General features: G+C 38.9%; 2 protein-coding genes across 3 annotated transcripts; both read right to left on the bottom strand.

Moving 5' to 3' along the window:
* Positions 1–2,456: 2,456 nt before the first annotated feature.
* LOC139962911 (uncharacterized) lies at positions 2,457–9,362 on the bottom strand. Of its 2 annotated transcripts, none has more exons than XM_071963311.1 (3): positions 8,738–9,362; positions 6,921–7,080; positions 2,457–6,512 (listed from the first exon to the last, which is right to left on the bottom strand). In XM_071963311.1, the coding sequence occupies exons 1-3, from the start codon at positions 8,780–8,782 to the stop codon at positions 6,271–6,273; spliced, it is 447 nt and encodes a 148-aa protein (XP_071819412.1). In that variant the 5' UTR covers positions 8,783–9,362; the 3' UTR covers positions 2,457–6,270. The 2 variants fall into 2 exon arrangements, with proteins under 2 accessions (XP_071819412.1, XP_071819413.1); XM_071963312.1 differs by having other exon boundaries at positions 6,921–7,041; positions 8,738–9,354.
* Positions 9,363–10,229: 867 nt separating this feature from the next.
* Positions 10,230–21,726, bottom strand: LOC139962838 (metabotropic glutamate receptor 7-like). Its single transcript, XM_071963201.1, has 5 exons — positions 21,117–21,726; positions 18,982–19,589; positions 16,281–16,662; positions 14,632–15,716; positions 10,230–11,985 (listed from the first exon to the last, which is right to left on the bottom strand). Exons 2-5 carry the CDS (start codon positions 19,519–19,521, stop codon positions 11,500–11,502), a joined length of 2,493 nt encoding a protein of 830 aa, XP_071819302.1. The 5' UTR covers positions 19,522–19,589; positions 21,117–21,726; the 3' UTR covers positions 10,230–11,499.
* Between the last annotated feature and the right edge of the window lie 4,635 nt (positions 21,727–26,361).

The following is a 26,361-nucleotide window of genomic DNA, read 5'->3' as shown; positions in this document are numbered from 1 at the left end:
AGGGACCTTGTGATGCTTTTTTTGTTTGTCTACCACCAAACCATTAGGTGAGATGCTACTGTTGGATGCATTTCAAATATTTAAAGATCCAGTTGTTGGGACTTAGGTGTTTTTAAAATATATTCCCCTCCACTGAACCTTGTCAGGAATAGAGGAGACCTCTCCACTGAACCTTGTCAGGGAGAGGGGTGGTGGCCAACTCGCTTCATCCGCTGGGGAACCTTGTCAGATGGGGGGGGGGCTGTGCAACTCTCATTGCGCTTGGGGGCCTTGTCAGGAGGAGGGGTGGTGGTGATCTCCTTTTACAGAGTTCACTCACTAGCCCACCCAGGGCTTGAACCATGCTGCTCAGTATCATCGCAGACAGAACAACCCATTACACCATTTTGGTTCCCAATGAAATCACCTTCGTTTCTTACCTTTATACTTCCACCTGCGCCAAAGAACAGAAAAGTAAAAGGCTCTGGTGGGGTCTTGAACTCATGACAGTGTGTTTGTCTGTCTCTCTCAGTCCAAAGCACTAACCACTGCGCCACGGTAACTGTTGAGAAATAATGCTCGTTTCTAATATTTAAGGTTCATAATGGAAGGAAAGAGGTATAAGAATTGTAAAAGGAAAACTGCCTTAAGTGGGGTTTGAACCCTAGACATTGAGATTGTCTTGCTCTCCAGGTACAGGCACTACCATCTGCGCCACTGTAACTGTTGAAAATTATTGCTCGTTTCTAATATTTAAGGTTCATAATGGAAGGAAAGAGATATAAGAATAGTAAAAGGAAAACTGTCTTCACTGGGGTTTGAACTCATGATAGAGTGTTTGTCAGTCCAGAGCACTAACCACTGCACCACAGCGACTGTTGAAAAAGAGTGCTCGTATCTAATATTTCTACCTCAGAAAGGAAAAGATAAAAAAAAAAGATTAAAATGCGTCGAGCGCCCTCTTCGGCCTCGTTTTTGGTCAGTTTTCAACTTCAGAGGAACAATAGGAGAGCAAAAAACTTTTAGGTCGAACAAAAGATTTCAAAACCTTTGTTCGTCCTAAAAGTTTTTCGCTATCCTATTGTTCCTCTGAAGTTAAAAACTGACCAAAAACGAGGCCGCAAGAGGGCGCTCGACGCATTTTGCCAGTGATACGTGATTTCAAAGCAGTCAAATCACGTATAAAAGATCAAAATGCGTCCAGCGCCCTCTTCAGCCTCGTTTTTAGTCAGTTTTTAACTTCATAGGAACAATAGGAGAGCGAAAAACTTTTTGGACGAACAAAGGTTTTGAAATCTTTTGTTCACCCTAAAAGTTTTTCGGTATCCTATTGTTCCTCAGAAGTTAAAAACTGACCAAAAACGAGGCCGCAAGAGGGAGCTCGACGCATTTTGCCAGTGATACATGATCTCAAAGCAGTCAAATCAAACGTTTGTTTGTCATCTTGATTTTCTTATGGTTTGAAAGGTTCTAATTCTTGACAAAATTGTTCTACTGAAAGTTGGGGAGCAAGGGGGGGGGGGGCGGGGGTAGGCTGTGTTGTATTATGCATTACAAAACACATTACAGAATGTTTCAATAGGCTTAAAAGGTGTAGTAGACCTTTTGTTTTAGTTAAAAGGCCTTTCAAAGGGCAAAACGATTTTTGAGAAATATCATCTAGCTTTTCTATCGATTGCAATATCCTGTCTTGTCAAAACATTTTTTTTTTTGGCAAACTAGTCTGTCAGATTATTCATAACATCCTGATATAAATACGATGTGTGGGGATGGTTAAGCGAGGTAAACTTCCAGTTCCATTTGTAAGGACCAGACAAGTTCTCAAATCACTCTGTTTTTTCCTCTACACACTAGAAATGAGAGAGAGACAGTCAAGAAATAAATACGGAAAGAAAAGGAATTTCAGGACTGCCTGTTTATTTTTCAACTTCTTTTGGGACACGATATTGCAACATTTATTAAGCAAAAGTGCAAATAACCACATGTGTGAATCGCATACAGAAAAAGGCAGTTGTCATGGAGACAATGAGTACAATAGAAACCAGTGGTTCCTGCAATAAATGAAGTGCATTGAAAATTGTACAGTGCTTCGTGTTCAGTGATAGAAACGCTTCACCACTTCTGCAAAAAAAAAACGTCCGTAACGAGACGTCGCGATGTCGGAGCGCCCCCTCCCATGTTGTACCTCGGTAGAGGTTACTTACGACAACGATGACATGGCGTGCGTGTTATCTGTGATACAGGACTATGCGTATTAACTAAAGCACCTAAAGAAGCCATTCCAATCCCACAAGCAATGATCAAGCCACAATATGAACAACAGAAAACATGTGTTCATTCTATATTTACAGAAAAGAAAAGGAAACATACGTAAATAACTATAAAAAAAAATCAGTATATATATAATCATTCCCCCATGCATGATTTTATTATGTTTGGTTGCTACTGGAACAAAATATGTCAAGATTCTTCCCCCCCCCCCCCCCCACCATTTTTGATTGAAAATTAATTCCGAGTTTAGAAAGGCTAGGGTAACAATACCTTTTGTCCGAAAACTATAAATATTGGAAAAGAGAAGACCCTGTCACTCCCCTGCCTGGGATTAAGAGTCGAACCAAAGTCTACTCTTCCAACCAACCAACCACTTCACAAAACAGAACCTCTTTTCTGGAAAGGAAAAAAACCACTTCAGATCGACCTGGGTGATCTTGCCGTACAAATACAACGTCACGATTAATACCATGGCAATTTCTTTACAGCGTTTCTGACTGTCATCATTCACTCTTCAATAACCATTTTTAGTTTTCGTTATATTAATATTCAAATTTGGTTACATAACACTTATTAACTACCAAACAGGATACACATTCAACTGTTTATCTCAATTAAAACTTTTTATGAACTTTGTATCATTTTACAGCCTTGCAGCTTTACCTTGCCTCACCTTCCCAAATTTTTTATGTTTCCATTTTTTTTTTTAATATTTCTGTGCAAAGAATCTATTTTTCCAAAAATTTTAGTTAAGCACACTACATGCATGAACTATACAATCTGTGGAGTATTGGATCCCATGGTGACAGCAAAACCCTCCACTTTGACACGAACGCTCACATGACGACAACATGGAAAATCAGGCAATCATGCTAATTTTGATATATGACATGAATATTCATTGTGCTTGTAGTTTCAGTACACCTGTAATGAAAATCAGTTGATCCAAACTTGTCTATAAATACTGCCTATTTCCATTTGTAATATTTCCCTTCAACCTCTGCTATTGTTACAAATCTCTTAATAAGGCATTACCCCGACATACACCTAATGGCTGCTGAATGAGTCATTACAACCACATCACCATGGTAACCTCACAAATAGGCAAAATACCAAGAAAGTTGTTGAATGAAATGGGATGTTTTCTACTTGGCTGCTCTCTTCCTGCTGATCTGAATACTTTGATATGTCAATACAAATTCATGAATATTCGTTAGCACTGCACTAAACTAACATCAGCTAATAAATATTCATAGCCATAACACCAATATACATATACCCCATTAACACCTGTTCCTGGAGTGGCCTCTGCTCATTGTTAAGTTGTACATGTTTACCATGTGGACACAATGCCAAGTTTTTGGCCCTTGGTGAGACGGTTCCATTTATCCAAGGGACAATGGTACAGCCCAGTCACTGAACCCGCCCAGAGGTACATGGGAATACACTTCCTCGTGGTCTGACAATAGCTATTCCCTTATTATCGAAATCACAGCATGCATAATTACAGGTTTGTTCACACCCCCCATGCTGGCTTTTTAAACTTGTGAAATGCATTTGAAGTTTACAGGCAAATATTATTCTGCATCATCTTCATAGCTACACCTTTCAAAAATCAAGAGCAAGACTAGATACAAATAACGAGTCAACAGCGGGCTAACAGACTTCATACTTTAACGACCTGTCGCCGTATTTCACTGCTTTTTCTGTGTTCAAACTTTTTTTTTAAAAAACAGAACACAGTTTAATATTTCTATATATATGACATAGATGAAACAAAATGAAGAACTATCTTAGTAATGTCAATAATTAAGAATACAAGTCGTAATGAAATACTTGAACATGAATACATGAAAACATGAATACATGCATCCAAGACGTAACCTTAACACAAGGAATGAGGAATATATTCATACTTTTTACATGTCTAGCCAGTTAATTATTATGAATTAAGAAAAAAAAACTGTAAAGATTGTTTTTAAGCTTGGCTTTGTTGTACAAATGAAGATTACATCTCATATCCAAAGGAAAATCATAAAAAATTCAACATGCAGTCATATTTGAAAAACAAAATACCCTATGAAATGTTTGTTTCCTTCTTTCTTTTATTACAAAATACCAGCTTCCACAAAGCCCATTCATTCTTCATCCATTCAACAAGGTTAATTGTTTTATTCATGCTCCGCTACACTACTTAACAAACCACATTCCATACAGTTTGGCCTCTGTTGACCAGATGCTGTTACTGAAATATTCCCCATTTTTTTTCTTTGTTAAACCTGCAAAAATCAAAAAAAGACCATGATAATTACTCTATTTTTGTTTTGTTTTTCGATACTATTAAAATTGCTCTAAGGTACTCCTACAACTAAGTTTTAAGAAGGTCTGAATCCAAAGCAGTAGAAAAAAAAAGAGAAAGGAAAAAAAGCTATCCTTCAAATATGGAAACAAAATGAAGCATGCCTATGAAGTGTACATAAAATGATGTGTTTATATGAGAGCAAATGCACACCTTACAGACAATTTCAAAGTGTTTCATATTGACATTAGAGAAAAGCAGTGTCTGCTTGTTTACTATGTTTAACATCTTTGGCAAAGCAAATAAGCAATTCCAGATCATTTCCTATCTCCATGGATCGTACATGGCGTACTAGAAATTGGATATGGCTAAGACTCCTGGCAAAAAATGCTTGTGCAATTTTTTTTTATAGTGATTTTAGAGAATAAGCAAAAAAATAATTACAAATGATAAATTAGCTAGGGGATTGTTTCTATTCTTATTTCCGTGTGATGCTCCTGGTAACCGCACATAAACAGAGCCGCGCGAGTAAATATGAGCTTCATTGGTAACTGGTACTTTGCACTGCGGCATGCCGAGAATTAATTCTAAACATGCCTCTCTCGTCCTGTGAAGATAGTTTTTGTTACAACATAACGCTAGTCTGATAGTCCTTGATCCACAAGAATATACAGAAATATTTCAGCAAAGCCATTTTCAATGTCTACTTTCACAACAGCAGTTCTAATGTGGTTTAAAAATCTTGGCTTGGAAGTTCAAGAACTAAAATTCAAAAAAGTATGTATAAAAAGTGACGTTTGTGCTCCAATGTAATAAGATTACGAACGAGTGGCTTTCTCTCGATTGTGAAGGCAGTTTGTATATGTCAAAGAGCTTTAGTTATCATGATTTCTATCACTGTGACTTGGCCTTGAAACAAACAAAAGCCAAATTTTCTCTTCACAACATGCATGATATTAACAACAATGCAAACATTCAGATAGGTTAAAAAAAAAAATACAAATGAGAATAACATTTCAGGGAAATACATAAACCGAACCGACACGTGGTCCGGTTACGGGAACCTGGGCATGCAAGAAGGAAGGAAGGGGCCATTAGGTGCGCCATTCTCATACATATCTGTACAAAATACTAACCAAGGAAAGTAATACAACTCCAATGCTTAAAATCTGTTCCGACAAATACATGATATTATGTACTATACAAAAAAGTTACATTATGCGACTGGAGTAAATAGACCGTGTACGCTCTGCGTTCCTGTTAGCCAACAATTTAAGAGAAAAGATAGGGGGGAAAAAATAAAGAGAGGGAGAAAACTTTCCCCTGGAACATAATGCTGATCCAGTCTAGAGTTAATTTCACTATTTAATAACAACCCAATAAACAATAATCTGGTCATTTTTATACCATTGACCTCTGCCCTGACTACTACCTGTCGCCGTGGACACTCGAGAGAAGCTTCTCGCATCACTGAGTAGGCATATACTTGACTTACATGTAGCTGTTATAATGCGTCTACAAAACATAGTACTTGCAAAGAGAGAAAAAATATATAAAAAATTCGTAATAACAAGAGGGGAGGGAGGATTATTGTGATCAGTACTTGGGAGATATGCTGGCCGCCTCTCCTTCTCACAGCGTCGGACAGTTGAACTCTAACAGTACTGCTTACTTACGTTAACAACCAACTTTCCACACACAAACAAACTTAATTTGACTCGTCATTTTAAAAGTAGCGATTTTTCCTCTAGCTCTCCGCCTTTTTGTCCTTCTTCTTCTTTGACAAGAATGATGGCGTTCGGAACCTCTTCTTCTTCTTGGTCCGCGAGAGGACGAGTTCTTCCAGGGGGAAACTTCCACGCTCTGACTGTCCTCGGGGTGACGGAGGGTGCCCTGTCATTGTTGTCTTCCTTCTCGCCGTTCACGATACTGACTGTGGTCGTTTCTACCGTCCCCGGTTGATCTGAAAGAGTTGTGAAGAGAGAGAGAGAGGATGGAAAACTGCGATCGTAAAAGAGAGAGACATTGACGAGATCATAATTAAATTCTACTATGACTGTATCAAACCCAACAGAAACGCACCTATTTATGCATGTTATGTATTAAGTGGGCCATAGTATGGTCTCTCATGGCTTTAGAACTTACATACAGACATACACACACACATACATACTACAGCCAACTTATTTTACGTTATAAGAGGGTTGTGCTGGGTTAAGAGAGAGGAAGCTGGAGAATACAGGATTAAAATGAATTGTAAGATCACAATCCACAGCTAGGTTATGTAGCCGCGTCTTGAACAGGAAGAATGACAACGACCTTCCATCTCTCTCTCTCTACCAGTAAGTGGTACGCTCTAGCAGACTATTACCTCCGTGAATAGTCACAATCTTGGTTGTAATTTTCTGTGTTTTGATCTTCTCTCCATCCTCACTCTCCTCCTTGGTTTCTTTAATTTCAGTCTCCTCGGCTTGCACGATCAGCTCAATCTCCTTCACATATGTAGCGAGGAAGAGGAGAGAAAAGTAGATCTATGAGTGAGCGATGATGATGATGATGTAATCCATCGACTGGGAGTGGGTCAACACCACCCTCCAGAGGTGTGACGACTGACCATTCCATTTCAGCCTACGAGCAGGGTATAAGCTAGGGTATAAACTAGGGTGATGGTGTAAGTAGGTATACGTTTCACCACTGACTTCGCAGGTACGTACCGTCATTATTATTTATGTAAATTATAAGCTGGGATTTATGTGGATTTGTATGTTATTAATTAAATATTGGTCCTAATTTATCACATTGCTACACTATCATTGGAGGTCACTGCGTTAACCTCATGTATTATATAATTTGGTTTTTATAGACACCTGCCCAAGTTAGGCATCGGTTTCGTATTAAATGTGTAGCAGAAATTCAATTTATTTGTTCGTGTTTTATTGGTTCAGGTTGTCCTTACTTGTAGTTGCCCCTCATTCATCCTGACATAGGGTTGCCGACAGCGGCCCTATCGAACCCACAGCCGCTCAGCTAGTTAAAACCCTGTTGGGGGCGCTACAATAGTAATATACCGAACATGTGTTCATCTGTGGGTGCGAGAGCAATTATTTACTCATGTCACTGTGAATTTCCCTCATGCAGTGACATTGCTGGCATGACTCTTGCTCAGCCTATTCTTGTAACATTTGCTAAGAAAAAGTTTAGCTTACCTTCTAAAAAGTTAAGTTAACCTTCTTAAGTTCTAGTTCTAAATGGTTAGTCAGTTAGTCAGTGAAGGATAAATTGTAAACATGATACACAATCTTGAAAACCTGAATCAAGTCACCACATAACCTCCAGTGTGGTGAGATTCAACAGTCGTAACTGCCTATAATAAAGGGCACCTTTAAGGAACTAATTATCCTAGAAGCCTTTCTCTGGACCTTTTCGAGTAGGCCTACTTCCTTATCCTTAGCAAAATATCGGTTCCAAGCCTTCACAACATACTTCATATGAGGCCTAGCCAACTGCTTATAAAACCCAAAAACTATGTCCTCTTTCAGAAAACTGAAGTTCCTCTTGATCATACCTAAACCCTTATTACCTCTTTTAGCAGCTTCATGACAATGTTAAGAAGGTTGCAGATATGAGTCAATTGTAGATACCTAAGTCTCTTTCAACAAGATCTCCTGTAACTCCTCACCATTAAGATTGTACTTTTGGTTACTTCTACCAACATGCATCACCTTGCATTTATCAATATTAAAAAGCATTTGCCATCCCTGAGACAATCAAAAAAGTTATCCAAATGCATTCGAAATTTGTCAATCTCAGATTTGCTAGTGAAAGTGACATGTCAGAAGAACACAGTTTGGTGTCATCAGCAAACTTCTTAGCTGTAGCCTGTGCACAATTAATATCTCCGTCAATGTCATTTATATAGGCAACAAACAACAAGGGACCCAAAACAGACCCTTGTGGTACCGCACTTGTAATGTCCTGCCAATAACAACACATTTACATTGCAAGCATGCATTGTTAATGTTAGGCTAGCCTACATCACATTCATGCGAGTCTGTATTGTCTACGAATGCAGCTGCAGCCTAGTGTTAATATTCTGGCTGACATGGGTTCGTTTAGTCGTCCTAGCCTATCGTTACACTAAACTAGCCAATAGTACACCCAAGTAGCACTTGCATTAATACTACTTACTATTTGGCCTATAAACGTCCCAAATTTTAATGATAGAGTGCACATCTTTGATTTTCAGTAAGATGCTTAGGCTTTGCAATACTTGGAGTCCTGGTCACAGCAGAAGTCGATTTTCTGTTCCAAGTTGATACGAGATGCGGTCTCACTAGTGTACCGTGCCATCTTTTTTCAACATGCCTTCGTACGTGTAGTGTGTGCGCGTGCGCGTGAAGTTCACCGTATGTGCAAATGTCTGACACTATATTCAGTATTGACACTTCTGATTGATCACTTTAAATGAGATCTTTCTTATCACCGCCGCATATTGAAGGGCGGTTAATAATATGTATGGTACTGGTCGGCCAAAGGGGAATCATGAGCAAGTTCGGAGACCCTTTCCCGTGTCCCCCGCACCGCATGTCAGACCTGGCAATCGCGAAAAAATATACGTCGAAATTTACTGACATATTCCATGAGTTACAGTAATGAGCTATGAAAAATACTCGAATTCTTGCTAAGTCTTGGTGTGTCCTATGGCGAAACGCACAGAGTTTACAAATATGACGGTTCTGTGAAGTCTGAAGTATTCAGATGGGTGAAACTGAAGAGAGGACGCGGTGTCGGGGCTGATCCAGGTTTTCACCTTATCTGCATGTGAACGATAACATGGAACTATGTTAGCAACATCCTATAGAAAAACAAAACCTTCTAGCCTGAAAACAATGTGATTGTGGGGTGGGCGCAGGTCACAGTGACAAGGGAATCTCTAAAGAGCCCCTTTTCCTAAAAAAAGAACAGCACCTTTTGATAAAACAGTAAGCTTTTCAATTTCTGTAGTTTAGAAACCTCCCCCCTTAGGTATAAATCCATGGGTTGTGTGGATGGTGTACCCCTCCCCCCCCCCCCCAACTCTTTTTGTGAACACAGCCAAAAACGTAAGGCACATATTTGCACAATCCGACGGTAGCAAGCTGTGTGCGTATTTTCTGGGATCGATGGTGGTGTCCAACACTTCCGTTACACCTCATTCGAGACTAGGTCAGATTACCGGCATGAGACGTTTCTTTGTGCGCGAGTCTTCACACCCTTTAATCAAGATATCACTTTTTTGAAACCTACGTTTGAGTTGAAACATACACACATACATACCAGCAGAGGCTACAGTCTGGGGTTCTTGGTGTATGCACAGTGTGGGGCTCCACTGTTGGTATATGGTACATGCATGGTGGGGTTGTGAAATTCAACAGTATAACAATATAATACTACAGAATGGGTTTGAATTTGTTGTATGCACAATGGGAATTATTTATGTACACACATTGTGGGGTATTAACCCCATTAGTAATGAATCAATGTGTTAATGTTTGTATGTATTATAAGCGTCATCCGTTGGACGACAAATCCGTTCAACGTGTCGTGAAAGGGGCTAACATAGAGAAAATGAGGGCTTGCGAAAGAGTACCGTTCAAAGCATGCAACTAGGAAAGAAAATATTTGACCAAAATGTCTTTATAAATAAAGGTAACTGAGATTTTTAGCGTCCGTTCAGTCCGTTTATTTGATCAAATCTCCAAATATTTCATTTTAAGTCATTTAATAATTTTTAGTCATTTTTAAATGTACTTTTTGAAAGATCATACACCCAAGGGTTACTGAGCCTATGTATTGTGTACTTATTATACATAATCTTAGCATATTTAAATGTTAAGCGAATGACCAATGAAAACAAAGCAAGGATTATAGATGACATTTTTAACTTTTCGAAGTATAACAATAAAATGCGGTTTCTCCTCTCAGACGTATATATATATATATATATATATATATATATATATATATATATATATATATATATATATATATATATATATATACAGTCCCCTTACACTGTGACTGACATCATTTAATCAGTTGTGCTATACACATGACCACCGTAGAGTGCCCTAAGAGCCAGTTAATATTGGAATCGTATTTCAATGTGTGACCGAAGACGATAGACGAAAAGAAACCGCAAAGGTATGTTAAAGTACTTTAGGATATATTTGACGACACTAAAACTGTTACTAAAATGTCCAAATATAGTTTACTCTCCGTGTAATTATGTTCGCATTTAATTCATTTTTGACTTGAAAAAGATACGTACATTATTCCTCCTCTATTTCAGGAAAGATAAACCAATGGAAAGATGTTTAATCAAGGAGCAGAACGATAGAATATTTTTACAAGAAAATGAGACCTTGTGATTTGACGTCCGTTTACGTAGAAATGTGAAGATGTAATTATGTACAATTATGGAAACAAAATTATCTTTGAGATATGATAAGCAGTCTGGTTAAGTACATGTTCTAAGAACGTTTAATGGCACACCAGCAAGGCATTTGACTACGGTATCGGAACGCACTAAAGCAATAAAAAAATATATATAGTCGATCTGTATTTATCAATAGCGCCTGCTAACTGTAGCGTAACTGCCATATTCGCAGCGAAATGAAATGTTTGTATTTTCAAACAGCACAAATGTACCCTTTCTTCAAACATATTTTACACAGATGTGGTTAAACGATTACATCACCGGTGACACCAGAGTTCAGTTACCAGTAAAAAAATTGCAGAGAGGTATATAGGACCATAGTCCAGGTGGTGGTATGGGGGCATGCATACAATGTGCCCAACTCCTGATGGTGATGTTCCGGGAAATGTACGCAACCCCCCCTCCCCCCCCCTCTGTGCGGACGTTTATTCCAGTGTTTAATACGTCTCATGTCTCAACACATATTTTACAGCTAGGATGAAAAGTTGTCCATGCTATGGACACCACTACTTCTCACACGGGGAGCGCCATGACTGCTCTGCAGGCTATCACTCGTATCGGGAATGTCGACGTAATATACGGCAAAGAGGCGGACTATAAATACAAGAACCAGGACCACAGTCGACTGGATAAGAGCCCCAAGGGCCGAATAGATGTCCAACATTGACGAATCGGTGGTAGAAGTAAAAAGGGCCGGTGCAAATGCAATGTAAACTACTAAAGTACTAAAGACACTAAACGCGATGAAACGAGATTGGTTATAATTGGCGGGAAGATTTCTGGCGCGAAATGCAAAGTAACAACATATTGTCACAACTACAATATCCCAGACGAGCTGTCCTATTCGATGACCCTTGGATAGAGAACAGACCCTTACGATGTATTGTCTGTCTGTTGTAGGATCGATAACTTCAACACGTGGAGGTTGCGCGATGAGCCACACTACTCCCCATATGAACTGAAAAGTATAAGCGGAATAAAACATTAAATTAGCTTAGCTTATCAAATGGCAGACGATATGAGATATGGTGAACGGAATAAGGTAAAATAGTAGATAATCATTAGTACCCTCCACCGCCCCCCCCCCCTCCCCAGATCCCCAAAGGCCGTGTGACAACTTGCAAGAAGGTTATAAAAACAGTGGGAAATCAAGGGGTGCATTCTTCGCTGTTTTAAAAAACTCCCAAATTATGCAAATGGTTTGAGTTTGACGATGAAACGATACAGTATATATAGTTCCACAGATATCGTGTTACTAGATTGTTTGACTAATGAATATATCTAAATGTTACACAAACCTTATCATAACCTTAGAGTATGTGGTAGAGAGCTGTGTGAATCCCCCCCCCCCCCCCTCAAACAGCTAAGACTTGAAAAATCTCTGTTTCATTTGGTTTATAGGAGATATCGTTCTTTCATGACTGTGAGCTGACATTTATTTAAATCGGTGATATCATATTGCCACTAGAATCTGCAACTCATTCTTGTTTGTTTGATGAGTGTATGTGTCATAATTTTCGAGGTAGATTGTTAACAGCGTTGATATTGAAACCAATGTTTATCATTAGCTAGGCATGTCAACAGCTTCAATACATACTTTAAATTAAGCTCTCGCCTATTTCCATATAGCAGAAAATAAACATTGCATTAAATAATGCATAAAAACATTATACAAAACTACAAGCACACTTGGCTTGCCGGCTGATGTTATATTTATACTTGATCAAGTCTCCAACCGTGAGTGTGAAGGAACATTAAATTCTATGATATCTCCCAAATAGGATCTGATTCCTCTTAGCTGTTTAGGGAAGTTGTTCGTGGCAGTTCCCATAGACGATTATTAGGTTTGTGTAAGTTTCCTGTCAAAAACAAACTCAGTTATTTCAAACTTATATCCTCATAAATATATATCCTTGTGGTTTGATTCTTCATAGCATTAAGATCAGTATAAGGTTGGTTACGGTATATATAGTTTTTATCTGAATCTGATATTTTCATTATATATATATATATATATATATATATATATATATATATATATATATATATATATATATATATATATATATATATATATAAGAATTATTATTTACGGCTTGGCTTGCCTATCAAGAGTGGTTATTCTGTGTAAAATTGTCAGATTCAAAGCGCCAGGGGTGCATTCTGTACAATCATAACACTTGGGTAATACGCCCTTAATGACAGTTATTCAAAGCCAATTTATACGCTCTAACACACCAGTAGAATCACTGTGGTCGAGTGGTATACGGACTTCGGTTCGTGACACGAGATCCGGGATTCGATTCCTACCTTCGCCTGATGAGTCCCAAAGGGACGAAACCGGTCGTGAAGTGGATTTTTTTTATATTGATATATATATATATATATATATATATATATATATATTTATATATTATTAGATATTATCAGATATATATATATATATAAATATATATATATTTATATATATATATATATATATATATATATATATATATATATATATATAATTATATATATATATATACTCTCCACCATTCCCATAGAAAGTGCATTTGTAACCAAGTCTATTTATATAGGAAATGGCTGGTTAGTAATTAGACGGAAGACGCATGCGTGATGAAAAGAGTATTCACCTTTCTTTATATCTAGGATGTTTCAACAACAACAAATATATCAAAGTCTGTTTGTGTTTGCTATATACGTGTGTGAACTATAAGCAAGTTTTTTTTTTTTTTTAATTGAAGAATAACATTTTCTTTTAGTTTCGATGTCTCCTGACAGGATAACAAGTATACCGTCATTGTTATAATTCAATATGCATATCAATTTGATAAGTGATAATAACAGGCCTGAAGAACTCCTTATTCTTTCAAAGACAACATTGGTAGGTCAGCATGCGTGGAGGTACCAAAACTTTCAAAATCAAAGGCTTAAAATTAACTCTATAAACACTATTTTGTCTTATCATATTTCTATGTCAGACTTTCATGTAAATTCAAAGTCACCATTTTCTGATCGAAACAGGTAGTAAAAAGTAGTAACAGGTAGTAAAAAGGTGTAATTTTTTAATACCAAATTCTAGGAGGACCATGGACAGACCCACTAAATGGGAGTCGGCTTCAACGACCACAGGGACATATAGTCCCTCCTTTATGAACCCTTCATTCGCCCGGCTCTTCCGTATAGGTTCAACGCCTACCTTAATCAGTCAGGAGAATATTAAATGTTATTCCCCACCTCCCCTTGCCCGAAATCATCCGCAAACTATGGCTAAAAGAACTCAATCGTCTGTCATGACGTCACCGAAGTTGATAGGAAACAAAATGCAGTTTCATGTCTATGTGTCCGTTTGTAGATATATGATTTCATTTTACAACATATTAAAAAAATCAAAGCTATAAAATTCTAATTTTTGTTCAATGATTTTTTTTTTAAATATTGTGGCCATATTAGCATATATCTAACAATGATTGAATCACTATATCGTCCTGTTAACAAATCGGACACTATACGTAATATTTGCTAGTCCATTTTGGCGTGCCATAAAGTTTAATACATCTTTTGAAACATATTTAAAGGATTTCAACATAAACATACTTACAGGTAATAAAGATAGGAGCATAGTTGTAACCACTTGGGACTTCGGACTGATGAAACTTGGTCGTCTAATGGACTTTTTCCCCGCTTTAAAGATTCGAAACAATCTAACGGTAATTGTTGCAATGGAGACATAGATTAGAGATATGGCCACGTGCGGTATTATTCTGCTAAGTGTACACACCGTGATACTCGCGTTCAGCCTATAAATGACCGCTGATAGGTAATTAAAAAATAATCCTACCAAGATAATATAACTTAGTTCACGACTGGAGGCCTTCACAAGTTTCTCTTCTCGTTTTTGAACGTAAAACAAAGACACGGTTAAGGTTGAAATCATTCCAAGTAATCCTATCAAAATAACTGTGATAGACATTCCCGTCTTAGCTATTGGCAATTCTTCCAAATCGGTGCATTTTTTCCGATCTTGACTCGGCCATTGATAGACACCCGATGTACGGTTAATGCACGACTTTTGACAAGTCCAATCGATGACGAGTTTGTCGCCATCACAATTTTCGCACTGCCAACAACATGGCTGATCTTCCGAGAATACACGCCGTTGGTAAGTTGGACAAGGATCCGAGCAGATCGATTTGGGTATTCCTTTACTACTGTATCGCCCAGAGACATTTTCAACAAACCATGCCACTTGAGGGGTAATTTCGAGTCCACCGTTGGCAGTCCAATTCCCTACTGTTCGGAAGCTGTAGTTTCCTTGGTGATCCTTGTACAGTTGGCGGATGTCATATCTCCCAGGTGGGTCGCCATTTTCGGGAAAGAAGACAGGACCATTAGCACTGCTATGGAACTTCACGCCTGTTAAATATTTCTGAAGTAAGGGTCTATTTCTTACTAGATCTGAAGAATTACAAGACGAAACACAAAGTCTGTCCAGTCCTCGTGCGATCACTTCAACAGCATCCGCGACCAGAGATTCGAAAGCCGGACAATCGCTGACTCTATTACCTTCTTCTTCTCTGTATTCGGCAATCCATGGATTCTCCGATAAGTTATTATCAACTTCTCTTCTAAAATGATCGTCGAACGAATCAGAAGTTCCTGCCTTGGGTATAATCGTAAATGCACCTGGACATGAAATTGAACATAACTTCATCAGAAGATATTTTTTAGCCCGATCTGTTTAATTTAAGATCATGGCAAAACCTTAAGCTATTAACATGTATTTCGCCGATTATTTGCAAAAATAGGGAACTGATTTAGTTTGTTCCTGCAGGGGGTTTTCATGTATGTACTAAATAGTGTAATGGGCCGAATTATATAGGAATGCACCCCTCCACTACCTCCGAGTGACTGTTTGTAACATGAGAAGGGATCACGGGGTTGTTCAAAAATAAAACACATATGATATTTACCTTGGGCACATTTTTACTGAGTACAAGGAAATATATTAATGGAGGGGGGGGGGGGGGGAGGGTTGGTCAAATGTAAACCATTCTGCAAACGTGGTCCCCAGTAGCGGATGTTTTCATTCCTCGCGTTAGGGGACCAGACTATTATGCCTATATCGTACCACTAGGGGGTGGCCACATAATGGGCTGGAGGGGTCCAAATACCACGGTTCTGTATTATCTGAATATAGTTTTACATTTAATTAGCATTAATTAGACTACCATTGTTTAAATAACTTACCCAATGCTGCTTCTTCAGTACCCAGCACACTATGAAGGCACGGAATGCCAAACGAATCACTACCGATCCAGATAAATTGACCCGTCACGTTTCTTTGGGACGCCATTCTCATCAGACCGTGAATATTTTCAAGTTCGGCGAACAGTACAACCGCGGAGAACAAAGAATCTCTGTGGATTTTCAGTAGATCATCTATCGTTTCTCTGTAGGTAACTTCCTTTGCTGCCAAGCCCAGACTACGAGAATAAGAGACACATATACCAGTTGTTGTGATTTCTGCTGTGAAAATGTCGTAAGCTCGTCGGCCATATAAACTTTCGGAATAAATAAAAGCGACATATTCCCATCCGAAATGGTTTAAAATGTCAATTATGGCCATAATCTGGAAAAGAAAGAGAACAGAAGAATTGTTGGCATAATGATGGAATAGAATATTAAAAAAAAATGAAATTGTGATCATGGAGTGGAATTAGAATGTGCCTGCATGCCGTGGCAAAATTTAAAAGTTCTTTATTGGCGTAACCTTGCAAGCTCGGACCTATAACAATATAGACCTTATTTAGAGTCTAAATACGCTTGAAATTGCACCATTTGACGTATAAACTTCATCATAACTCTGGAGGTTGAACCCAACGCCCTCTTTAAGGCAGCCTTACCCTACCGTCACACCCCCGTTTCAAATTTGGTTTGATCATCTAAAGCCCATCCGTAAAGGTTCATGCCTTGGAATTTGCCAAATGTTAAAACTCTTTTTGTACTTTATCCATGTCACAATTAGAGTAGAGTTCATTAGCCAATAGGTGACCGTTGGAAATGCGCTTAAAATGATCTAGCTGAGAGGGCAGGTTTAAAATGATTCTGCTCCCTCCAAGTTGTTATAACTAGAGATGCACTTCATGTTTAAGCTATAGCTGGATCATTCAGCTGCATGGATCATGTGGATTAGCACATCGTATTCCGTTGAATCTTGAATTTTCTTCTCAAACTTCCGATCATAAAAATTCGAAATTTCGACTTACTAATTCACTATGGGTCACCTTCATGGGCAGGCGCGGCGGAACGGAAAAATTATTGGGGGGGCTAATGTGTGGAGACCATCTAAGCGGAGCGCCACCATCGGTTGGCGCGGAGCGTACAAGAAAATTTTGGGTTTTTCAAACCCCCAGATGGCCGGAAACGGCACTTCCCGAGTGTTTTATGCTGCGAATACCTAGCCCTAAAACATGGGTCTCAAGCCTGCAATTTCTCAGATTGCACGTAAAAGTCTGTAAAAACATTGTAATTTGTATCTTCGATAATGTTTTAAGAGAGTAGCTATTACTCGTAGTGTACTCGCAAAGACGTTTTTGAGTGTAGTAAGGGCAGTGGCGGAGCTAGGGGTATTGGTCAGGGGGGGGGGCAAGAATGGTCTGTATGGGCGCTTTCGACACTATCTAAGAGGAGCGCCACCACAGGTTGGCGCGGAGCGTACAGAAGTTTTTTGAGTAAAGATACTCCCTAGATTGCAGGAAATGACCCTTTCTGGGCCTTGCTAATTTTCAGATAAACAGTGAATAAATAGGTGTCGTCTCCATTTTGTCGGAAAATTACACCAACAGAATATGAAAAATGTCAATAGGTATATGAGAGCGCAATAAAATAGTCAATAATCGCGAATAAGTAAAAAGTAGTGCTGAAAAGGGCGCCAGCAGTCCATTTGAGTCCGTCAGGGGGGGGGGGCATCCGCCCCCTGACTATATATATGGACGCTCCGTCACCAAGTAAGGGGATGTTTGAGAACTGGCTGAAACGAGGCAAGTCATTGGCCTAAGACGAAGTTGTGTTACGCTTACCGGTACTCACACTCACTGCTTCCACTTTTCACGGGGCGTGAAGACGCGGTTGGGGTGACAATGTGGTCTATAGCCAGGGGACGGGCCGAGGGTCCCCCAGCATTTACTAAAATTATTACACCTATATAGTATACGTGTGCATCGGACAGATCGACAAATATGCATTGAAAAATGGGCAGATGCACGTTTCGGAGCCTTGGTAAATATTGGGGGGGGCTTATCACGCATTTGCCCCCTCAACTTTTTCATTGGGGGGGCTGAGCCCCCCAAGCCCCCCCCGGTTCCGCCGCCACTGTTCATGGGCCACCATCAGTAAACTATTCATGGCTTTAAGGGCTTCGAGAGTTAAGTCGGACCCCACTCGGACAATTATGTCAACAATTTGAGGAATTCGTTCATTCATGGTATATGGGCATACAAATTTTCCGGTAGCCTATTCCTAGCCCTGACATTATTCTTCCCCCAACCCCACCTAGCCCCTCATTGCCATGTCCCTTTAATTACTCCGGGCCTTTAAAACCCCAAAACCCCACCCTTTGTCAAGCCTGCTTAACGTATGATACCCTGCATATATGGGAAAATGCTTAAACTTGGACTACGAATTTTCTGACATGAAGATGAGAACACGTTTTTCTTTATATCCCAAACTTGCCCGGGCCGCTAATCGACACCGAGACCCGGGATGTAACCAATTGCCCCCCCCCCCCCCACCACCCTCCTCCACAAAATATATTCTCACAAACACTATACGCGTCAGGTCTGCATGAGAGGACTTGGGACTCCATACCGACCGAATAATGAAGTGGTCGCACATACATTCCTGAGCCGCACGTTATAGATAATAATGAAGAGGCATATGTATACTTTACCTGGTAAGAGTCGGGAGGTATTGTCCTCATAAAGTATGGATAGCGTAAGGTATCACTTAACTCATCACTAGTAGCAAAATGGCTGACCATCGTGATTTCGAAAATGGACAGAAACGTCGTCGTCAACTCTGAGGTGGAACTTAGCGAGGTCCCTACGACGCCGATCACATTATCTATATCACGAAAGTTTCTGGTGAATTTTAAGGAATTCTCCAAAGCTAATGACCGGTCGTAACATGTATCGTATATCTCGTAACCAATAGTGGTATTCGGCAAAATTGCCGGGTTTTGGTTAATTCTGTCGACGGCGTACGCAACCGCTTCAGCTCTACGGACAGCTCCATAGTCGGGGATCTTGCCGCAAATTCGAGTTTCTTCGTGAAACCCTCGAAGAGCTAGTAAGGCTCCAATGACAAAGTCACCGTCTTGTCTGTAAACTTCACGATCCGGCATGGTTCTAGCACTCACGGAGCGGGAAGTTAAAAGCTCTCCTTGCACACAAAGACACATCAGAATAAAAAAGAAATAATCCAGTTCCATTGTCTACAAAAGTTGGGCCATAAATTACTCAATTAACCAATTATATAAATCCCGTCAATACCAAAGACCTATAAAATAAAATAAAAAAAGATTTTAAGAAGAATTTCTATATAGTTAAGGTTGAAGATTGTCAACCTTTCACACTAACATTCGGTTTGCAAGTAAAACGTTTAAGTGGAAACGTTTGAATATAAAGTATTCTATAGTTTATATACTGAACTTATGCTGACTGCTTGCTTCACAACTGTTTACATAAGAAAAAATCCCTACGTACATAGTTTTCCTCATGTAACTAGCCAAATGTAAATACAATTATATTAACTATGATAACTTCCTCGTCATTAAGTCTCAGAAACATGTTAAACTTCTCCAGAGTTCAGCTAAATGCTGACTATACACATTTCCTTATTACTGAAACGAATAACAAAATGTAGCTAAGTAACAAACAATTGAATATATTGACCTCAATTTTTAAAATTCATTTTCCCTGCTGATTTAAGGAAATGAATTAATATGCAAAAGAGCTCGAAACACAATTAGGCCTTTGATAAAAGATAAAAGACACTTTGGTAAACCACCGCCTAATTTGTATGAAGTATTGCGAACAATTGTATACTGGGGCATGCACATCATATAGGCATACAGGACTCGGAGAGGTCACCATACTTAAGAAGGAAAGTGGGATGGGAGGGTGCGTAGAGGGGGGGGGGGGGGCGTAATCTAGGATTCCTAAACTATGTCTATATAAACCTATATAAAAAGTATTTATAATAAGCTGCTCCTAATTTGTGGCATACAGCCAGGTCACATTATTCATAGGGCATATATAAGAGTATCTAAACACCAGCCTAGAATCAAACAACCTAATGTAGTTAACAGGAAACTTATACGACGGATGAACCATTTTAATATGAATTTGGTTATCCGCAGTATCATAACCATTGATTCCATGAGAATACAAGTATAGGAGGGGTGGGTTACGAGGGTGTGGGGGAGGGGTCGAAAGTTATCATTCTCCACATCTATTAATAAAAGTATACAACCCCCCCCCCACCCCACGATTGAATGGTATGCAGCAAAATGTTCAACATACCGCAATTAGTACTGATTGAGGCTGGCCAATACAATGAAAGCAATGATTGTTTAAACCGTTCTTTTGATGTTATGTTTAAACAACAATCATGCATGGTGTGATATTTGTACGTAAAAACCTGTCAATGTTAAACCCCGACAGATCAGATACACTTGTCGGATATCAAAACTGACTCTAAAACCACGTGATATCTTTCAACAAAGTTGCTGCTGCAATAAAAGGTCCGCAACACTATATCTTTCTAACCGTTACACGGCGTCTGTAGGATTTTGACTTTTTAGTCAAACAAGGAAAAACTGATGTTATTGTCCGATTCTGAGTGAGGATTTATGAAAGAAATGAGTTTAGAGCAAATGCATCGTCTATAGTATAGACATTATATTCAAGCAAATCATTTTATGATGTACCGGTATACAACAATATGCCGCCATAACATTGACTAGAAACGATGAAATGATACGATTCGAAAGCAAAGGTTTCCTGCATGTAGTAGTTAACTTACCTGCCAACGTCCAATATAGCCGAAACAGGGAACCAGCCTCGGTTTAATACAGTAACATAAAGTAACCTAATTTGTTAATGTTAGTGCATAAATAACTGTTTGCCTGAATTGTGTTCTTCTCTGTCGCAGTTTGCTGTCGACCAGGCTGTTTCCCGCCGTTGTTATATCAGTACAGTGTCTATAATACTTGCGTTTTACCAACGAAATAGAAAGGAAGACCTGGATTTGTTTTATGGCTGTCCATGCATCCTGCATGACTGAAAGGAAGGTTGGTAAACGTTCATTGTTGTTATAGCAAATGATCTATTGAAGATACCATACTGGCCTGCAGTGCACGGGCAGACGGTCGTTTTTCTTGGCGTGTAAACAAGTTCTATTTAAGGTGACAAATATGACATCATAACCTTACATACCATGTATTGGGTCTATAGAGTATATTAAATAATTTTAAGAAACTGCACATTGGATATATTTAGTTAACGTCAATCTAGAAGCTGCACCTATCTGACACCTATCTTGAAGAGACACTCCGGTAGATGAAGCTCATTGTTTTACACGTGACTTTACTGTCAATTTCTTGTATCTGGTGTATAGTTAGGGTAACATCATATCGTAACCGGTATATCCATCGGCCGCGCATTCACACCAGACTGTTTCACAGTTCACGGAGCTTCTCTACGTGTGTTGTTATTCTAACAAACCGGTGAAAGTTAAAACAAACGCACGATCGTCACATCCGCGATTGTGGATATAAAAAAAGCTGGTGTTCTTTTTGAACGCCATTAATTCAATACGTGCCTAGAACCTTGAGGTTGCAGACTATAAAAGGTGGTTTAAATTGCCAGATGATTGTAAACAAAAAAGGACAACAATTTTGTCATAACGGACAAAGTAAACAAATTACAAATTGCTTAAAAGTTCCGTCTGAATCAATCAGCAATTAGCTAACATTTTTTTTAATCGCAATCTGCTCATATACATTGGCAGGGTCTTTCAATCATCTGTTTAAAACAGCCAAAGTGGTCCAGTGATCGTAAAATGTGGATTTCTCCTGATTCTTGGTACGCCAACCCAGTTTCCAAGACAGACAAAAGACCTATGAACTTCGCACTTTAAAAATTACTAGCATTGTCCCAAAAATATGCTAGAAAGCCTTATAATGTTCTCTCTCATCTGCAAAGCAGTACAATACTTATCTACATTAAATTGTCTAAATTAAACTCAACTCATTTTGTGGGAATAAGTTTAAGCGTCATGACCATCAGGACAGTGAACTGAGAACCCGTAGTTTTGTTTAGCGAGCTCTGGACTAGTCTGATACAATTAACATTTACCAACTTTTCAACGGAGGAATACAACTGTAAATACCAAGTGCTTTGTTCCAATGACTTGCATGTTGACACTTGTATGTATGTATGGGTGTATGTATGTATGCGTGCCATATCTAAGTATGTATTTTAGATCCTCCTGCAAGCAAGAACTCGCGAAGAAGCCTCATTGGCTTATCAAAGCCGCAAGCTGACCGAAGTCAGTCTCTTAGATTCATATTTAACGTCCATGGTTATGAATTGTCAATTGACAACGGTAACTGGACGACATACATTAATTTTGGAGTGACTCGAACTCGGGACCTTATGATTGAAAGGCACCGGCGTTGATCACTGAGCTAACACTCCACTAACACTACACGCTTACATGCCTTAGCCTGCTGCGAGTGTGAAACAACTAGTGTTTTCATTGCAATTATAACAATTATTTAGTTTGAGTGGTTCGTTACGAATAGACCTATATACCCGTATCCACCGATGTTTATACATGGTGGTGGTGCTACATGGAAAGACAAGTATATTTCTAACAAGCAAGTTCTATACGGACTTTTAAACTCAAGCAGATACCATCCGACTTTTCGTCCGATTTGGTTTGTGACAGTTCAAGAAGACAGAAATCCAACCATCAGTAGCTTATGTCATGTATTCAGAATACTTGTATTTAATGACTATTCTGACATACCGCCCTCTATACTGTAAATTGTATAAATCTATTGAATAAACGAGTTGATCACAAGATGGCTATACCTGACTACATAAAACATATTTAATAGCTTATATGACAGAGATCTTTGTCAAAAAGCAACTCACCCCCGAAATTGCTTCGAAAGATCTTGCTCCGTTTGAGACGTATCCTATTTAAAAATCTTTTCCGAGAACTGTAAAATTTGGTTAATCTGTGATGTCAAAGTGCTACAAGAAACTGAAACCATTTACTTTCTATTTTGTTTCCCTTTTGATATTTTCAATATAAAATGTTAACAGTGTTGACACTTCATTAGTTTACTTTTGCAAAACTCATATCCGTTTCGGAAAATAGACATCGTAACAAGTAGCAATAACTATATAAAATATATACTGAAGTAGCCTACATGTGAGTACATGGCTCAATGTTATTTTTGGACTTGATCAAGTCTTCGGCCTTGTGCGTGATATCTCCCAAATGGAACAAGGTTTTTTCTTAGCTTGTTTTGGGAAGTTGTTCTTGACGAACATCTCTATAACATAGACCAATGGCGAGGGTTGGGTGTCTGTCTCCGCTCAATTACACGTATTTACCGACATTTGAAACTAAGTTTAGCAAATGTAATCTAATGATAATGATATATAATCAAATAAATAAGTAAATTGGGTGAAATATTCCTGGGTTCTGGTTGAATCTTTTGAACAACTTTATATGCTAATGCAATTAGGGAATACTGAATGCATTTTACACGATGCTATAGCCTAAGGTTTCCACATTGCATGTATGATGATTGTCTCCCACTGACCGAACTGAAAGTTTTACGCTACACTACATCCGATACTCGTTGATCGAAAACACCTCATGAAAATGGAGCCAAAACAAAGCGAGAGTAATTATACTGGCGACTGGAATATATCTCCAACCATATTGGTAGTAGCCAGCGTAGAATAAAGTTTGGACTGTAATCGTATTATTTAACGGTCACATTTAACTTTTTCACGTACATAACACGTACACGTACACTTTTACACGTACACAGGCGGAGTGTATAGCCTAGTGGTTAACGCCGGCGTCTCCCAGTCATGAGATCCCCGGTTCGATTCCCCGCCGACAGCAATGTGTGTCGTCTGGCAAGGGTGTTGTTCAATAACAACTTCCCGACATGGACGTTAAATGGATGTGTGCCGAGAGATTGGCTTCGGTCAGCTTGCGAGTCTATAAGCCTCCATGGCTTCTTTCGCGAGTTCCTGCTTGCGGGAAGATCACATATACATACATACATACATAATTATTTGCCCACTGAATAAGCTTGCTACATTTAGTGGGATGTTATTTTCATTCATTGAGCTATGGAGTTTGCGCAGTCAACAGATGAAGACTGTCTGTGCTGAAAAAAAGTCCTTATTCCTTTACGTGTCCTTCTAACATTACAATTTTGAGCTTATTTTTTAAGGCAACACTCCTTTCATTTGTAAATATCCACAACGGGAGGTAGCAGAGAGGAAAGAGCAGTTAGTAAGCTGAAATAAGTACGTTTTCGTTTACGTTGAAGGTAGAGATATATAGGGGCTGACCAGGAAGTTGGACTCACATACGTCGCCAAACCATGACTAAAACGGAAGCAGCTATGACATAATCCTAGATTAGTCATAAAGGGAACATAATCGACTGCTGATGTGGACATGATTTGGCATAATAAAATTAAATTGCAAAAGACGATATCCCTGCTTGGTTTCCTGAAAGGGAAAACTATGGAGCCACTTTACCGACCTTGCAAATTTTTGAGGGGCACCCGGGGATTGCAAAGTCGGCAATAACTGTAACGCGGCTCGCAAAGTCGGTAATTGCTGTGCAGGCTTGGAACCCATATTTTGCTAAGGATAAGGAAGTACTTGAAAAGGTCCAGTGGAGGGCTACTATGATTAGTTCCTTAAAGAGTGTTCCTTATTATAGGCGGTCACAACTGTTGACTCTCACCACACTGGAGCTTAGCAGGGGACTTGATTCAGGTTTTCAAGATTGTGTATGGTTTTGACTATTTAACCTTTAACGACTTTTTCTTGTATGCCACCAGAGGTCATTGTCTTAAACTCCAAAAGTCACAAAGTAGGATTAATATACGGCATAATTTTTTTCTAATAGGGTTGTGAATGAGTGGATCGGTTTGCCAGAGAAAGTTGTACTTGCAAGTAGTGTCAATGGGTTTAAGAATGCTTTGGACAAGCATTGTAATCGGGTCTGAGTGTTTGTGTCTTCAGTTTTTTCTCTCTCCTATAGGGTCCTTGATGGGGGGGGGGGGACTTGAGTGTCCCTCCTTTTTTTCTACTAAACTAAACTAATTACTATTACGGCTAGACTCGTCCAACACGGCAACATACAGAAAAGCTGTACTCAAAGCCGAAGACCTCGTTGCAGTACAAATCCTTTTGCCAGCAACGGCACACCGTCATTTCTCAAAACGATTGCTATTAATAACATGGTAGGTTCTGCACTGTTTGTCAATGTTAGTAAAACATTCAACAGTTAGAATAAAACCATCAAAGGGACATTAAAAGTGTACTTGGTACTATTAAATAAGTAAACGTTGATAATATTATGTAGTTAAAATGTCTTTAAATATTAAAATACGTTGTGTTTGATACAAAACTTGTTCACCCCCTATACATTAGTCCATACAGCTGAAGCAATTTGTAGGTAATATTCCTACTTCCCCCACACCTTAAAAGATTGGAGTGCTGTGTCATCAGACATTGTGCATACACCTAGTCTAGACTGTTTCAAAAACAAGCTTACTAACTCTTGTTTTGTTAACTAATAAATTGTTCTCTTACTCATACTTTGTAGCGCTTGGTTGGCGTTTAATGTCCTCTAGTAGGAAATTTTGCCGGCTTAACCCATTCTGATTCAGGTAATACCATTTTTTTTTATAGGGGTAAAGTAAGTTGGCTTTAAATAAAAACAAACATGGAAATATATCTCAAACGAAAATGACTGCTTGCACGGCTGATGGCATATAAGGACCACACATAGTTTTTAGGTATTCTGAAAAAAAAGTTCTCATTCGAAAATGTGTATTACATGCCCACCTTACGCATTACGAGTAAAACCCCTGTGACAAATCTTATGCGGTACAGGTAGGACCCTTGCAATGTCATCTGCGAATTAACCAAGTCACACATCCAGAGTCTATGCATTCTAAGTTCTTCGATACCACCCTAATTTCCTTTCCTGG

The sequence above is a fragment of the Apostichopus japonicus genome, chromosome 21 (assembly GCF_037975245.1).
Source record: "Apostichopus japonicus isolate 1M-3 chromosome 21, ASM3797524v1, whole genome shotgun sequence".
Lineage (NCBI taxonomy): Eukaryota > Metazoa > Echinodermata > Holothuroidea > Aspidochirotida > Stichopodidae > Apostichopus > Apostichopus japonicus.
The sequence above is the reverse complement of the archived record's forward strand: the minus strand, read 5'-3'. Positions and strand labels throughout refer to the sequence as shown.